At 58.5% G+C, this 16667-nt stretch overlaps 1 protein-coding gene across 1 annotated transcript; it reads right to left on the reverse strand.

Annotated features, from left to right (window-relative positions):
- Nucleotides 1-9312: 9312 nt before the first annotated feature.
- On the reverse strand, nucleotides 9313-11706 carry GSTP1 (glutathione S-transferase pi 1). Its single transcript, XM_002724272.5, has 7 exons — nucleotides 11544-11706; nucleotides 11276-11311; nucleotides 11044-11150; nucleotides 10875-10962; nucleotides 10474-10577; nucleotides 9743-9850; nucleotides 9313-9561 (listed from the first exon to the last, which is right to left on the reverse strand). Coding segments are annotated over exons 1-7 (633 nt in total). The 5' UTR covers nucleotides 11545-11706; the 3' UTR covers nucleotides 9313-9372.
- Nucleotides 11707-16667: the final 4961 nt, after the last annotated feature.

Raw genomic sequence — 16667 nt, forward strand, 5'->3', positions numbered from 1 at the left:
CACCGGTTTGAGTCCCAGCTGCTCCTCCTCCAATCCAGCTCTCTGCTGTGGCCTGGGAAAGCAGTAGGAACTGGACCAAGCCCTTGGGCCCCTGCACCCTCGTGGGAGACCCGGAGGAAGCTCCTGGCTCCTGGCTTTGGATCAGCTCAGCTCTGGTTATTGCTGCCATCTGGGGAATGAACCAGAGGATGGAAGACCTCTCTCTCTGTCTCTTCTCTCTGACTATAACCCTACCTCTCAAATTAATAAAATAAAATCTAAAAAGAATTATCATAGAAACAAAGAAACTAAAAAATTAAACATGACTCCCCCCACCATCATTTCTGCAAATGATATGCACCGAGCAATCATCTTTAGTGCCCATTTTGCTCTTGGGCTGGATTTGTAGCTTTGTGGTCTTGACATTTAGCTGCGATGGCACAACTCTGCCTGGCCAGAAACCGAGGGAAAACCTTCAGCTATGACAAATTCTTACTTTTTTATCACCAAGTTGAAAATAGCTTTATTTACCAAAGACCCACCTAAATCATATGAAATCATAACAACCATTGTGGGGCAGTTTTGATATTTCTGAAAGTTTTAGGAATAGTTTACTTTATATGAAAACTCACTTATCCCAAGTCAATTTGAATAGAAATTCCCTTCAAGGACTTTTTGATTGAGAGGCAGGTTTTTGTTTTACTTGGGGGGAGTGGGGTGGAACAGACCACTGGACAGAGTGCCTGTCTGCTAGTTCACTCCCCAGCTGCCCACGACAGCTGGGACTAGGGGAAGGCCAGAGCTGGGAGTGGGAACACAGCCCCGGTCTCCTCCGTGAACGGCAGGGACCCAGCCATCAGCGCTGCGTCCCAGGGTCTGTCTCGGTGGGCAGCTGGGATCGGGAGTGGGCCTGGCCCTCGAACCCAGCGCTGCAATCACTACGGGACCCGAGGGTCCCACACACCAGCCGAGCCCCACGCCGAACGCCTGGCCCCTGGAAGATTCTAGTTGGTTCAGAAGCACCAGAGGGGGTGGGAATACCACACGCACAGAGCAGACGACTTCGTACAGACACGAGGGGATTAACCGCTGGCTTCACAGTGGATTACGGGCAGGGCCAAGGTCACGCTCGCCGCTGATTGGCCTGGAGTTGCTCTCAACGCCAGGCCCTTAATTTGGAAGCTTTCGGCTTCTTTTCTTCTCCAAGTGTCCGTCTGAAAAGTTCGTCCAGCTTAGTTAAACTTGTCTCTCCCTCCTCACATCTCGGGAGGGAGAGTGTGTTTCCGAGGAGGGCAGCTATGGACGGCTCAAGTGCCTGGTCCCTGCCAGCCACAGGGGAGACCTGGATGGAATCCTGCCTCTTCATGCGGCCATCTGGGGAGTGAACCAGGGCATGGAAGCTCTCTCTCTCTCTGCTTTTCAAATAAATAATACATCTTTTTCTTTAATATTTATGTATTTATTTGAAAGGCAAAGTTACAGAGAGGCAGAAAGAGAGAGAGAGAGGTCGTCCACCCACTGGTTCACTCCCCAATTAGTAGCAATGGCTGGAGCTGTGCTGATCCAAAGCCAGGAGCCAGGAGCTTCTTCTGGGTCTACCACAGGGGTGCAGGGGCCCAAGCACTTGGGCCATCTTCCACTGCTTTCTTAGGCCACAGCAGAGAAATGGATTGGAAGAGGAGCAGCCGGGACTAGAACCGGCACCCACATGGGATTCTGACACTGCAGGTGGTGGCTTTACCCGCTATGCCACAGCGCCAGCCTCTCAATATTTATTTTTATTTATTTGAAAGGTAGAATAACAGAGAGGGGAAGGAGGGGAGGGAGTTAGGGAGGGAGGAAACGGGGGAGAGAGAGATCTTCTGTCTGCTGGCTCACTCCCCAAATGGCCACAATGGTCAGAGCTGGGCCAGGCAGAAGCCAGGATCCTGGAACTCCATCTGGCTCTCCCAGGCAGATGGCAGGGCCCCAGCACTTGGCCATCTTCTGCTGCTTTCTCAGACACCTTAGCTGGGAGCTGGATGGGAAGTGAAGCAGCCTAGACTCAACGCGGTTCCTATGGGAAGCCGGCACGGCAGGTGGCAGCTTAGGCAGCCGCACCCAGCACAAGCCCCTGTGCCCAATGTCTGTCGTGACTTTCTTTCTTTTTTTTTTTTTAAGATTTATTTTATTTATTTGAAAGAGTTACAGAGAGAGGTAGAGACAGCGAGAGGGCTTCCATCTGTTGGCTCACTGCCCAGATGGCCGCAAAGACCGGATGCCGACGCTTCAGGCCAGGGCTTGGACCCGCCGCGCCACAGCGCCGGCCCGTCCTGACTTCCTAACCCTCACAGAGGCTCAGAGAACTCGGCTTGGGTGGAGTTCACGTTCAAGTGCGGATCTGCAGCGCCGACCTCAGCAGGAGGTCAGCGGGCGCCTCTGTCCCCGAGGTCGTAGGTGTGAGCGGGCGCCTCTGTCCCCGAGGTCGTAGGTCATCCCGGGGGCGGGAGTGAGCATCTCTGAGACCGCGCCCCTGACACCAGGTCTGTCAGGAGAAAACTGGAGCACGTTTAACTCAGATTCTACTTGAGTAGGCGGCGACTCACGAATTAGAGAAACGCACAGCTCTCGGAGCTGGGGCGGGGCGGGGCCGGGGCGGGGCCGGGGCGTGGGCGTGGGCGGGGCGTGGGCGGGGCGTGGGCGGGGCGGGGCCGGGGCGCTCTATGAAGTGCCATAGCAGCAGGACAGAGGAAACCATCTTGATTGGTTGGAGTGGAAACGCCCTCCTCAGAGATTGGTTGGCAGTTTCTGATTGGCACAGGCAGAGTGCCAGCGTGATCTGTCATGTCCTCCCAATTGTAACTCTTTTTTTTTTTTTTTTTTTTTTTTATTTTTTTTTTTTTATTTTATTTATTTATTTTTTGACAGGCAGAGTGGACAGTGAGAGAGAGAGACAGAGAGAAAGGTCTTCCTTTTTGCCGTTGGTTCACCCTCCAATGGCCGCCGCGGCCAGCGCGCTGCGGCCAGCGCACCGCGCTGATCCGATGGCAGGAGCCAGGAGCCAGGTGCTTTTTCCTGGTCTCCCATGGGGTGCAGGGCCCAAGCACCTGGGCCATCCTCCACTGCACTCCCTGGCCACAGCAGAGGGCTGGCCTGGAAGAGGGGCAACCGGGACAGAATCCGGAGCCCCGACCGGGACTAGAACCCGGTGTGCCGGCGCCGCTAGGCGGAGGATTAGCCTAGTGAGCCGCGGCGCCGGCCCTGTAACTCTTTAAAAATACTTATTTGAAAGGCAGAGTTACACACACACAGAGAGACAGAGACACAGAGAGAGAGACAGAGAGAGACAGGAGATCTTCCATCTGCTGGTGCACTCCCCAAATGGCCACAGTGACCGAGGCTGGGCCAGGCCAAAGCCAGGAGCCAGGAGCTCAGTCTGGCCCTCCCATGCGGGTGCAGGGCCCGAGCACTTGGCCCACCTGCTACTGCTCTCCCAGGTGCATTAGCAGGAAGGCTCAGAACTGGAGCAGCCAGGGCTCGAACCAGCACCGCGTGGGACGCCGGTGTCGCAGGCGGGAGCGTAACGGGCTGCATCCCAGCGCTGGCTCTCAGTGCTGCTCTTTTACAGGCTCAGACACAGCACCGCTCCGCCTAACAGATCGCCTGTGAGCAGGCCGGGATAGCCGCCCGCTCCATCTTCTCACCGGCTGTGGCGGTGGCAATCTGGCTGCTCTGCCAGCCCTCCCGGGGGGCGGTGAGCCCCGCTCTGCTCCACGTGGCTGCCTGGTAATCACAGGAACGCCTCACGGCTACAAGGCGAGCTCTGCCCTAAGCAGCCCAGAACACTTAGGTTCCCAAGGTGAACTTTCTGGGGAGACGCAGTCGCTGGCTCTGTAGCACCCGTCCCCGTGCCCCAGGGACACGGTAGGTGCTCTGTGTGACGTCAGCCAAGCTGCTGGACCCACAGTGGCTGAAGCATGAGGGGTTGTGGGAGCGCTGGCCCTGGTCTCTCTTCTCCTGCCACGGGAGGACACAACGTGGCTCCTTTCCAGAAGGCACAGCCTAGAACTGAGAGCTGAACCTGCCGAGCTTAGGGCCAAGGAGCAAACCCACCGGCACCTGCATCCGGGACCCCCAGCCCCTGGAACTGAGAGTCACTTTCCACGCTCTGTGGATCACCCAGCGCCAAGGATTCTGTTACAGAAGCAAACAATGGACCCAGATCCAGGCTGTTCACCTGAAGAATCCCTGCTGTTCACGGGCAGCCTGCGCGGAGACCGACCCGCGGGGCAGATGCTGTGGCACCGTGGTCAGGTTGCCGCCTCTGGTGCCAGCATGCCATTTCAGAGTGCTGGTTTGAGTCCCGGCTGCTCCACTTTGATCCTGCTCCCTGCTACAGTGTCTGGGAAGCAGCGGATGAGGGCCCGAGTGCCCAGGCCTCTGCCTCTGAAGTCGCAGTCTGGGATGGTGTCCCAGGCTCCTGGCTGGCCCAGACCTCGCTGCTGTGACCACTGGGGGAGTGAAGTTGAAGATGGAAAATCTCCCTGCCCCCCAGGATATATATAAGTCTTTAAAGATTTATGTATTTATTTGAAAGACAGAGTTACAGAGAGGCAGAGGCAGAGAGAGAAAGAGAGAGAGAGAGAGAGAGAGAGAGAGAGAGAGAGAGAGAGAGAGAGAGAAAGGTCTTCCATCCACTGGTTCACTCCCCAATTGGCCGCAATGGCCAGAGCTGGGCTGATCTGAAGCCAGGAGCCCAGAGTGTTCCAGTGGATGGAAGATCTCTCTCTCTCTCTCTCTCTCTCTCTCTGTGTGTGTGTGTGTGTAACTCTGACTTTCAAATAATCAAATAAATCTTAAAAAAATAAGAAAAGACCAAAAAAAAAAAAAAAAGATTCTGGGCTTGAATACTCTGGATCCGAGGCACAGACCAAACCCCTCTGGCAGTGGCGTCTGGTTGCCCTGCCCTCCGGCATCGCTAAGCCTCCCCTTCCTGGCTCCAGTGAACGTGATGGGCCCGAGGGAACAATGCAGTGCCATGACCAGCTCTGTGCAAGAATGAGCTATTATGGCTGGAGGGCTCTTCTAAAGAAATTCATTTGGCCAGCGCTGTGGCACGGTAGGTTAAGCCTCAGCCTGCAACCCCAGCATCCCATTTGGGTGCCGGTTTGAGTCTGGCTGCTCCTCTTCTGATCTAGCTCCCTGCTATGGCCTGGGAAAGCAGTGGAAGATGGCCTGAGTGCTTGGGCCCTTGCACCCAAATGGGAGACCTGGAAGAAGCTCCTGGCTCCTGGCTTTGGATCAGCACAGCTCCAGCCATTGAAGCCAATTGGAGAATGAACCAGCAGATGGAAGACCTCACTCTCTGCCTCTCCCTCTCTCTGTTTGTAATTCTACCTCTCAAATAAATAAATAAAATCTTTAAAAAAAAAAAAAGAGCTTTATTTAGCAGACAAAGTGATGTGGGTAGGGGGTAGGGAGAGAAAGAGAGAGAGATCTTCCATCTGCTGGTTCATTCCCCACATGGTTGCAACAGCCAGGGCTGGGCCAAGCAGGAGCCAAGAGCCAAGAACTCCATGTGGGTGGCAGCCATGTGTTGCTTTCCCAGGTACATTAGCAAGGAGCTGGATCGGAAGTGGAGGGGATGGCTCTGTGGTGCAGTGGGTTAATGCCCTGGCCTGAAGCATCAGCATCCCATGTGGGCGCCGGTTCAAGTCCTGGCTGCTCCACTTCTGATCCAGCTCTCTGCTGTGGCCTGGGAAAGCAGTAGAAGATGGCACAAGTCCTTAGGACCCTGCACCTGAGTGGGAGACCTGGAGTGTTGCTGTGGATTCGTTTCTGGGAGGAGGTAGGTGGTGGGGGCAAGAGGCACGCAGTCACCACACAGATCCCGGGAGCTGGGTGAAAGCAGGCCAGAGGCGAGCAGCCTGAAGACTCCTTTAATTCAGTTGGTACAGCAGCTTATATAGCCAAGGTGGCCAATCCGGTCAAGGGGCGGTCTATGCCCTAACCAATCACAGCCTGTTTCCAAAGCCATCCAATCACAGCCTGTTGCCAGGCAGTTTCTGTTGCCAGCAGCCATTTTTGCATGGCCTTCTCATTCCACCACACTGGAGGAAGCTCCTGGCTCCTGGCATTGGATAGGCACAGCTCTGGCCGTTGCGGCCAATTGGGGAGTGAGCCAGAGGACGGAAGACCTCTCTCTCTCTCTCTTTCTCTCTCTGTGTCTCTCTCTTTCTGCCTCTCCTCTCTCTGTGTGACTCTTTCAAATAAATAAATACATCTTAAAAAAAAAAAAAAAGGAAGTGGAGCAGCTGGGACCTGATCTGGCGCTGTAATGTGGGATGCTGGCGTTAACTTGGAGCGTACTGCAGCTGGTACCAAGGCCATGACCTCTGCTGACTGACAGGTGTTGCGATGCACCTCACTCAGCAGACCAGGTTTACCTCGGGGGCTCTGGAAGCAAGCACACCTGTACCTTGCTGGGAAGGACTTCTGAAGTGGTGCTCAGTGTGGACACTGCCTGGGCTCCCCCCTCCTGGACTCCCGAGGCATGCGAGCCGCGCCCGGATCAGCCCTGGGGGTGCAGGACTTCCGGGAGCACACGGCTGTCCCCAAAATCCTGGTCAGGAAACCGCACTTCCACCTGCTTCCTTCCCATGCAAGCCTGAGATGGGAAAAACAAACAAGACCAAGCGACTGCCTTCCTCCCCGCCCCCACTGGTTCTGAAGGCCGCCCTCTGCCCCCCTCCCCCCGCTGGTTCTGAAGGCTGCCATCTGCCCCCCCCCCTGCCCTCTGCCATGAGCTTTCTTTAAACCTGCCTCGCTCTTAGTAACCCCTAATCTTTGCTCGATGGCACAGTCCCCACACCCTGGCACTGGTTTCCCAAGCCCTGGCCCCCCCAGGGACCGATCGATCTGATTGCTGGTTATGTCAACATTTGCATCTCGCCAAAGGCAAATTTTCGTTCCTGCCAAAGCGAGCAGCTGGCGGGTCAGCCCTGGAAGACAGCATGGCAGGGTCTGCTGCTTCCCGGGGCTGACGGGAGGTGGAGGAACGTCCTCGGGAGTCCGCGGGCTGCGCTTCCCGCAGGTGGAGCCATCAGGAGGAATTCCCCCGCCCCAGAAAGCAGGTGCATCCCGAAACCCTTCCTAGGTGACAGCCCGGCAGTGTTGCAGCCGGACCCCGGGGTTCGACTCCACCGGTGGCATCCTCAGGCCTCGTGCGAGGGTCTCAGGCGGTCCTGGCACCAAATCTCGCGTGGCAAACATTTGCAGCCTGGGAGGCAGCTCAGCCGCGTCCCCAGCAGGGCAGCCGAATACCAGGGATTTTCCACGTGAAGGCCAAGGTCGGGCACCCAAGCAAACCTTGCAGCTGCTAAAGCCAGACCACAGCCCTTCCACACAGGTGCGTCCCAACCTGTTTTGCTTTTACAAACTTCCAGGAGCGCACGGCAAATGGAGATGTGCAGATGCCAACAAGAGGGGCGCCGAGACACCGAATCTCTGCCGGCACCTCCCAAACCCCCCGCTGGCCTTTTAAATGCGTTTTAAAGACAGTGATCGCCCATCCACTGAGTAGCCAGGGCTGGGCCAAGCCAAGGCCAGCAGCCGGGAGCTCAGGGAGCTCCGTCAGGGTCTCTCCTATGGGTGGCAGGGACCCGAGCTCTTGGACCGTCACCTGCTGCCTCCCAGGGTGCACATGAAAGTAGCTACAATGGGAGTGGAGCTGGGACACAAACTCAGCCACTGCCACACCCGAGCCCCGAGGTCTCAAGAAACCTCCTATCGGCTGTGCTAAATACTTGCTCCAGCACTGTGGCAACAAAGTATCCAAAGGGTTTCCACCTGTCACTCCACCTTACATGCCAGCCACACTGCAAACTTGGCTCCTTTGTAACATAGTGTCTGCCTCCCAGACGTTCGGGATGGGACGCTTTTACAAACCCAAACACAAACACACACACACACACACACACACACACACGTCTATCAGGGGTTCATGATCACTGTGCAAACGTCAGAAGCACTCAGATCAGATGCCAGAGGCTTAGTCCGCCAAAATCATCGCGCACTGAACACACTGAGAGCGACAAGGAGGACCCTCTGCCGTGCTTGGCGGACAGCCGTGCCTCTGTGTGCATTGCACGCCGGAGCCCACCGGGTCCACGCTGCACCTTTGTTTGTTTGTTTTAAAGATTTATTTATTTATTTGAAAGGCAGAGTTAGAGAGGGAGAGGCAAAGAGGTCTTCCATCTGCTGGTTCACTCCCCAGATGGCTACAACGACTGGAGCTGTGCCAATCCGAAGCCAGGAGCCAGGAGCTTCTTCCAGGTCTCCCATGCGGGTTCAGGGGCCCAAGCATTGGACCATCTCCCACTGCTCTCCCAGGCCATAGCAGAGAGCTGGATCGGAAGTGGAGCAGCCGGGACTCGATCCGGCGCCCACATGGGATGTTGGTGCCGCAGGCAGCAGCTTTACCTGCTACACCACAGCGCTGGCGCCAACGCTGCACCTTTTAATGAACGAGACAGACACTCCCCAGCTGATTGGAGCTCAGCCGCTTTATGGGACTGGTCTATCCCGGCGCTGGGAGATCTCGCAGGCCACGGGGCATCGTGCCCAGAGCCGCCCGCCCTTCCTCCGCCCTCCCTCAGTCTGAGGTTCCTTTCCCTTTGCAGCCCTCAACGCCAAGTGCATCCCTGCAGCCTCACTTCCTTCTAGGGCACCAGCGCCACGTAAACTTGCACGGAGCGCACGCTGCCGGGTGCTCGTTCTTCTCATCACCTGTCCTCGTCTAACGCTCAGTGCCAGCCCCCAAACCCTGAAAGGGCAGAGGTAATGTTTGCCTTCCCCAGGAATCACTGGTTTCTCTGGGGCACCTGACCAAGGCACGGGTGTGGCTGGTGTGCACAGGACACGCCAGGGCTCCCCACTTCAGCAGGAAGCCAGAGCACCCTGCAGGAGGGGTGAGGGGTGACTATCCCCCAGCCCACCCCTGGCCGCCCCGAGCTACTCCGCTTCTCCCCGAGAGTCCCAGGGCCGGCGCCTCTGCCAGTGTCCCCTGAGCCCAGAGCCCTCTCGGCTCCGCTGTGCTAGGCGGAGCCACGGCCGCGGGCACCTGCTCGGCTGGAAGCCTGTTTCCGGGAGCAAGGTTTCTCTCTGGTGACCACGGTGCTTTCTGCTTTCTTTGGCTTGCACCTGCTGTGCCTGAAGTTCTGTGGACACAGACAGAGGGCTCCAGGCAGGCACTAGGAGTGCGGTTTCGGATGCAGGTTTCCTAGCCCTCTGGCCCGAACTGAAGGTCAAGGGCCCCAGAGCTCCCTCCCCAGGAAACACGCGGCACCGCACAGCTTCTCCCTAGAAAATTTTATTGGTCCTGACAGCCTGGCCTCCGGCAGGTCCCACAAACCCTCACTTTTTCCCGTTGGCGTTAATGGGGCGGTTCACGTGTTCGGGCGAGGCCAGGAAGGCCTTGAGCTTGGGCCGGGCACTGAGGCGGGCCACGTAGGCCGAGAGCAGGGGGAAGGCGTCCAGGCAGCCGGGGGCCAGGATCTGGTGCGTTAGCAACAAGTCCAGCAGGTTGTAGTCGGCGAAGGAGATCTGCCAGGGGAGGGGACGGGGTCTCAGCCAGTGGGACGGGCCTGAGCCCCTTCCTCACCCCCTAGGGCGGCCCCACCTTGCTGAAGCAGTGATGTGCACCTGTTACCGGCTACAGAGAGTGAGCGGGGCCGGAGGGCAAGCGAGTGGGGCCGGAGGGCAGGCGGGCAGGCCGGGGGCTCACCTGGTCGCCCACGATGAAGGACTTGCCATCCTTGTTCTGGGACAGCAGGGTCTCAAAAGGCTTGAGGTGCCCGGGCAGGGCCTTCACGTAGCTGTCCTTGCCCGCGTCCTGCCAGAAACACAAAGCCGCTGGCACCACCTGCCCTCCCAGCGCCCACCCCCCCAGGGCCTGGCACTGCCCCCTGGCGGGGGACCCAGGGCTGCCTGCTGCTCCTCCCCTCAGCCCCCTCCCCACCATCAGAGGCTGGTTCTTCTGTCTCCCCACCCCCGCTAGGATTTTTCACCAGATCCCCCCACCCCGGAAGCTTCCAGACACAGACCTGCTGAGCGTGGCCCCCATTCCACTGCCCTCAGGGGACTCCACACGGTCAGGTTCAAGGTCTTCATCAGGACCTGGGCCTGCCACCCCCCCCCGGCCTGTCTCCCACCACCCCCGGCTTGTGTGCATGGACTCACCCTCTGCTGACCTGGCCCCTGCTGTGTGCACACCTTACTCAGCAAGAGCACCGGTGCCCGCCAGTCACCAGGACGCACCTGCCCCCGCTGCCTCCCGCCCTTGCAACTCGGCCCTGGCCAAGGGGCCCCCTCCCTGGACTGTGCTCATGCCCCACGCAGTGGGGGCGGGAGTGTGTCCGGCCGAAGCAGGCTGGTGAGCCCTGACCGCGGGCAAGGTCGGCCGGAGACCCATGCGGGCTGGGGTCAGGGCTAAAGGCTGCCGGGGCCCAGGCTCACGTAGTTGGTGTAGATGAGGGTGATGTACTTGATGCGCAGGTCCTCCACGCCGTCATTCACCATGTCCAGCAGGGCGGCCTCCCGCTGGTCCTTCCCATAGATCCCTGGGGCAGAGTGGGGGGGAGCGGCCAGTGTGACTGACACCTGACCCACCCCGCACCCCGGCTGACGCACTGGCGGCCACGTGGCTGCACAGCCCAGAGAGGAGGGGCAGCTGACCCTCATTCAAGTGCTGCCCAGGACAATGGGAGCTGGCGGGCAGAGAGCGAGGGCTCGAGCCAGGCCCAGACCCCGTGCCTGTCCACTTCCTCCCCTTGGGGAAGAAGGCGGGCAGAGCTAGCTCAGGACCAATGGCGGCCGCACACACGCCCCCAGCCTGGGGGGGGGGGGTCGGGACTCACCGAGGGTGCGGCCCAGGTGGCGCAGGATGGCATTGGACTGGTACAGGGTGAGGTCTCCGTCCTGCAACTTGGGCAGCTGCCCGTACAGCTGGAGAAAGGGCGCGGCTCTGTGAGCTCGATGCCCCGCTGCAGGCCCTGCCCCCGCCCCGGGCTGGGCGCCCTCACTCACACAGGAGGCCTTGAGGGAGCCCTGCGACCAGGTCTCCAGGTTCACCACCTCCTCCTTCCAGCTCTGGCCCTGGTCGGTCAGCAGCATGCGCATGGCCTCGCAGCGCCCTGGGGATGAGGAGGACGGAGCGGTGGGGTGGGCGCGGGACCCAGGCAGGGAGGCCCCGGGCACAGAGGGTCTCCCGCGGCCACCCCATCCCCCCATCCCCTCTCTTCCGCGTCCCGACGCCTACCTTGAACTGGGAAGTAGACGATGGTGTAGGGCGGCACTGGGGGGCGACAGAGAAGTGGATGAGGGGCTGCGCGCAGGGTCCGCTGCGGAGCGGAGGGCGCCGCTGCGCTCCCTGGGGTCCCTCCGCTGCGCCGCGGCCCCCCGGGAGCCCCCAGCCCCGGGCTACGGTCTACCCGGGCCCCCGAGACCCCCGCCCGGCGTTGGAACGGGCGGCCTCGTGCCCCATCCCCGCTCTCAGAGCCCCTCGGAGTCCAGCGGCGCGGACTCACTGTTTGCGGTGTGGACGCGGTGGACGCGGGCAGATTTGCAGGCTGCTGCGTGGAAGGCGGGCGGCGGCAGCGGAGCTCGGGCGCAGGGCCAGCGGCCCCGAGCCTTATTAGGGTCGGCCCGCCCCGGCCCGCCCCGGCCGGCCCCCGCTCCGCCCCCCGTGCTGAGTCATTGTGGGCTCTGCCCGCGCCGCGACCCCGGGATTGGAACGGAAGCGCCTTTGTCCGTGCCGGGCGCCGGTGGTGTGGGCGGGGGTCCCCAGGCCTGGATGGGCCAAAGTAGGGCAGGCGGGGACAGGCACGGCTTGGCGACCAGCAGGTGAAATTCTGCCCACCGTGGTCTGGGCCGGGTCGCCATCCCCGGAGAGCTCCCTCCGGGCGCCGGGTCCAGGGGCCTGGGCCTAGGTGGTCTCTGATCCTGCCGTGTCTCACCCCTAGTCCCCAGTCCCTTTACCCCGGTCCTGTCTGGTCTGGCTGGACGGGCTCATTGGACCTGGAAATGATCTAAAAGCAACTTGGATTTTTCCTTCCGCGATCCTCAGGCTTTAGTGAACCACAAACAACAAAGAAAATAAAGCCAAGGAGCAGGTGTATTTTAATATTTTAATATCAAAGACCGGGACGCTGCTCTTTCCTGTTGTCCCTGCACACTGGGGGCTGCACCCCATCATGGCACTCACACGCTCCCGCCGCCCCGCGTGGGCACCTGCTCAGCCCCCTCGCCATGCCGTCACAGGCGTGCACACGCTCAGTGTCCCAGGCACCAGGGACAGCCAGACCTGCCCCTCTCAGGAGACAGCGGGGGGGGGGGGGGGGGGTCCTGTCTCCCTCTCCCCTCCCCCATTCCAGCAGCCTGGCTCCACCCACAGCTGGCTGGTTCCCCACCGATGCCCTTGGACCGTGAGGCTTGTCTACGGGTCACTGCTCACTACAGCTTGGCCCCGCCCCGCTCCGTCCACACTGCCGGCACAGGATGGCCCTGGGCTGTTATGCCTGCATGTGCTGCTGCACAAGTGTGCACCTGTGTGTGCACCTGTGTGTGTGCCTGTGTGTGCCTGTGTGTGCCTGTATAACTGTGTGTATCTGTGCACCTGTGTGTGTGCCTGCGTGTATCTGTGCACCTGTGTGTTTGTATAACTGTGTGTACCTGCGTGTGTGCCTGTGTGTGCCTGTATAACTGTGTGTATCTGTGCACCTGTGTGTGTGCCTGTGTGTGCACCTGTGTGTGTGCCTGCGTGTATCTGTGCACCTGTGTGTTTCCCTGTATAACTGTGTGTACCTGCGTGTGTGCCTGTGTGTATCTGTGTGCTCCTGTGTGTGTACATACGCACACACAGAGAGACACACAGGCACATGTGCACACACAGAGACACACAGGCACACACAGACACCACATGCATACACAGAGACACATGGAGACACAGACACACACTCACTACACACACGCACCGCACATGCACACACACACACCACCTTCCTCTTCTGGACGCTGCGTGTTTGCATCCTTGGGCCGTCTTCCCTGGGTCTGCTGCTGCTTGCTGCCCTCGTCCTGTGTTAGACATCAACCTCTCGTTGCCGTAAGTGCTACCGGCGCCTTCTGTTCTGCGCCCTGTTCACTTCGCCCAAGGTGCGCTCCACTGAACAGAACTCCTTGACTTTACCGCAGATTCCTCCAGGTTTGGTTTGCTTTTGTGGGAGCGGGTGTCTGCTTTACGCTGCAGAAACTTTGCTTGCACCTCTGTATGCCCATCGCAGTGCTCTCCTGGCTTCCATAGCCGAGTCCTTTTTACTTTTGCTTTTTAAAGGTTCATCTATCTGAGTGACTGGCGCTGTGGCGTGGCGGGTGAAGCCCTGCCTGTGACGCCGGCATCCCATATGGGCACAGGTTCAAGTCCCGGCTGCTCCACTTCCAACCCAGCTGCCTGCTAATGCACTTTGGGAAGCAGCAGAAGATGGCCTGAGTGCTTGGATCCCTGCGCCCACGTGGGTGACCTGGATGAGGCTCCTGGCTCCTGGCTTGGCCTGGCTCAGCCCCAGCCACTGTGGCCATTTGCCCAAATGGCCACACCGTCCAGGGCTGGGCCAGGCTGAAGCCAGCAGCCAGGAACTCCATCCTTGTCCCAAATGGATGGCCGGGGCCCAAGCATTGAGCCATCCTCCCCTGCTTTTCCCAAGCCCCTCGCAGGGGGCTGGATCCAGAAGAGGAGCAGCCGGGATTTGAACCAGTGCTCACACGGGATGCCGGCGTCGTGGGCGGAGACCTGCTCTGAGGGTACCACAGCGCTGTCTTAGTCTGAGCTGGATGTCAGAGATGGAGAGATGGTCTGGGGACACCGTCGGCTTTGCAGGCTGCTATCAGTAATGCTACGACGACATCTCTCGTTGCTGATAGTTTGAGTGTTATCTCCAGTGGTCCTTCGAGATCAATGACCACACGAGGGGGGATTCCGCCCCCTGCCTTCCACTCCTCGCACCCACATGGGGTGCCGGCACTGCGGGCTGAGGCTTATTTATTTATTTATTGACAGGCAGAGTTAGACAGTGAGGGGGGAGAGAGAGAGAGAGAGAGAGAGAGAGAGAGAGAGAGAGAGAGAAAGGTCTTCCTTCCATTGGTTCATCCCCAAAATGGCCGCTATACCCAGCACTGCACCGCGCTGATCCGAAGCCAGGAGCCAGGTGCTTCTCCTGGTCTCCCATGGGGTGCTGGGCCCAAGGACCTGGGCCATCCTCCACTGCCCTCCTGGGCCACAGCAGAGAGCTGGCCTGGAAGAGGAGCAACCGGGACAGAATCTGGTGCCCCGACTAGGACTAGAACCCGGAGTACTGGCGCTGCAGGCGGAGGATTAGCCTAGTGAGCCACGGCGCCAGCCATGGGCTGGGGCTTTCCCCGCTACGCCACAGCCCAGCGGCCGTTCTTTTTCATGGAGAATCACACTGAGCGTCTTCTAAGGAATCCCTGGAACGAGCCCTGCTGGTCCTGACGTGCTGTTGTGAACACACAGCCCTGTGTTGTGTTGGGACTTCAACACCTGTGCTCACGCTGGAGTGAGGGCAGATTTCCTCTGTTGTCTGTCTCTGGCTTAGGAATCAAAATTCCACGATGCTCATGCCGTTTTCTGGAAGGTATTTTTTCCTATTATCTGGAATAACTTATAAAAAAAACCACAAATGCTATTAGGGCCAGCGCTGTGGTGCAACAGGTTAATCCTCCACCTGCAGGGCCGGCATCCCATATGGGCACTGGTTCTAGTCCCGGCTGCTCCTCTTCCAATCCAGCTCTCTGCTGTGCCTGGGAAAGCAGTGGGGGATGGCCCAAGTCCTTGGGTCCCTGCACCCATGTGAGAGACCCGGAGGAAGCTCCTGGCTCCTGGCTTTGCCTGGTACAGGCCAGGCCATTGCAGCCATTTGGGGAGTGAACCAGAGGATGGAAGGCACCTTTCTCTCTCTCTCTCTCTCTCTCTCTCTCTCTCTCTCACACACACACACACACTGCCTTCCAAATAGATAGATAAATCTTCAGAAAAGAAAAAATGTTACTTGTGTGTTTCTGTTTTCTTTGGTTAATTTTGAATAAAAGGCCATGTCCCTTAAAATGAAGAAAGTTTTACCCTGTGGTTTACATGCATGTGGCATAAACTGGAGGTGTCCATCAATCCCACTTACTGCTCCCAGACATCCCAGGAGGTGTCAATCAATCAATCCTGTTTACTGTGCCCAGACATCCCAGGAGGTGTCAATCAATCAATCCTGTTTACTGCTCCCAGACATCCCCAGGTGGTGTCAATCAATCAATCCTGTTTACTGCTCCCAGACATCCCAGGAGGTGTCAGTCAATCAATCCCATTTACTGCGCCCAGACATCCCAGGAGGTGTCAATCAATCCTGTTTACTGCTCCCAGACATCCCAGGTGGTCTTGCTGTTGGGAGGGGCCGTTGGATGGGTTCTGGATGGTGGAGCATTGGGCAGAAGTGACACCTGCCATTTCTAGCTGTGACTGTACAATGTCCCACAGTCTTCTCCACTGCTTGTCGACCTCTTCATTCCGTCCCTCCATGACTGATGGAGGACAACAGAGCCACAGATGGGAACATCTGGGCCCTTGAGTCCCTGTCTGGCAGAGGGCGTCTCAGGACTACAGCTCAGCACTGGGCTGGTGTGAATGAGAGACAGGTTTTTATCTTGTCACGTCGCTGCAGCCTCAGTGTTTGTTTGTTGGCACAGAATAGTCTAGCTTGGCCTCACAAAGACTGAGGCGCTCTTGAAATATTATTGTTGGATCTTTAAAAAAATTGACCCATATCCTCTGTGTTTTAATTGGCAAATGTAACTCATTTACATTTATTGTGATGACATTTATTGGTTGGGATTTACCCTCCTATTTTATTCTGTTTTCCTTTATTTCCCCATCCTGTTTTTCATTAGATGAATTGAATTCTCTTCTGTTGATTTAAAAATTCTCCGTGGTTAAGCATTTGTCTAGTGGCTAAGACACCAGTGAAGACACCTGAATTCCGTATCAGGGAGCCCAGGTTTGATGCTCAGCTCTGCTCCTGCCTCCGGCTTCCTGCCACGCAGACCTTGGAGGCAGCAGTGATGGCTTCAGCGACTGGGTCCCCGCCCCACGCGAGAGACCCCACCGGGCCTGGAGCCCCAGAGTCCCAGAGCCCCGGAGCCCCAGAGCCCCGGAGCCCCAGAGCCCCAGAGCCCGGCTTTCAGCCCCAGAGCCCCGGAGCCCCAGAGCCCGGCTTTCAGCCCCAGAGCCTGGCTTTCAGCCCCGTCAAACAGCACTGCAAGCATCTGGGGAGTGAACCAGCAGGCAGACGGGCGTCCTCTCTCCCTCTCCCTCTCTCCCTCTCTCCCTCTCTCCCTCTCTCCCTCTCTCCCTCTCTCCCTCTCTCCCTCTCTCCCTCTCTCCCTCTCTCCCTCTCCCCCTCCCTCTCTCCCTCCCTCTCTCCCTCTCCCCCTCCCTCTCTCCCTCCCTCTCCCTTTCCCTGTCTCCCTCCCTCCCTCTCTCCCTCCCTCTCCCTCTCCCTGTCTCCCTCTCCCTCTCCCTCTCCCTCTCTCTCTCCCTCCCTCCCTCTCCCTCCCTCCCTCTCCCTCTCCCTGTCCCTCTCCCTGTCTCCCTC

This window comes from Oryctolagus cuniculus, chromosome 1, assembly GCF_964237555.1.
Source record: "Oryctolagus cuniculus chromosome 1, mOryCun1.1, whole genome shotgun sequence".
Classification (NCBI taxonomy): Eukaryota; Metazoa; Chordata; class Mammalia; order Lagomorpha; family Leporidae; genus Oryctolagus; species Oryctolagus cuniculus.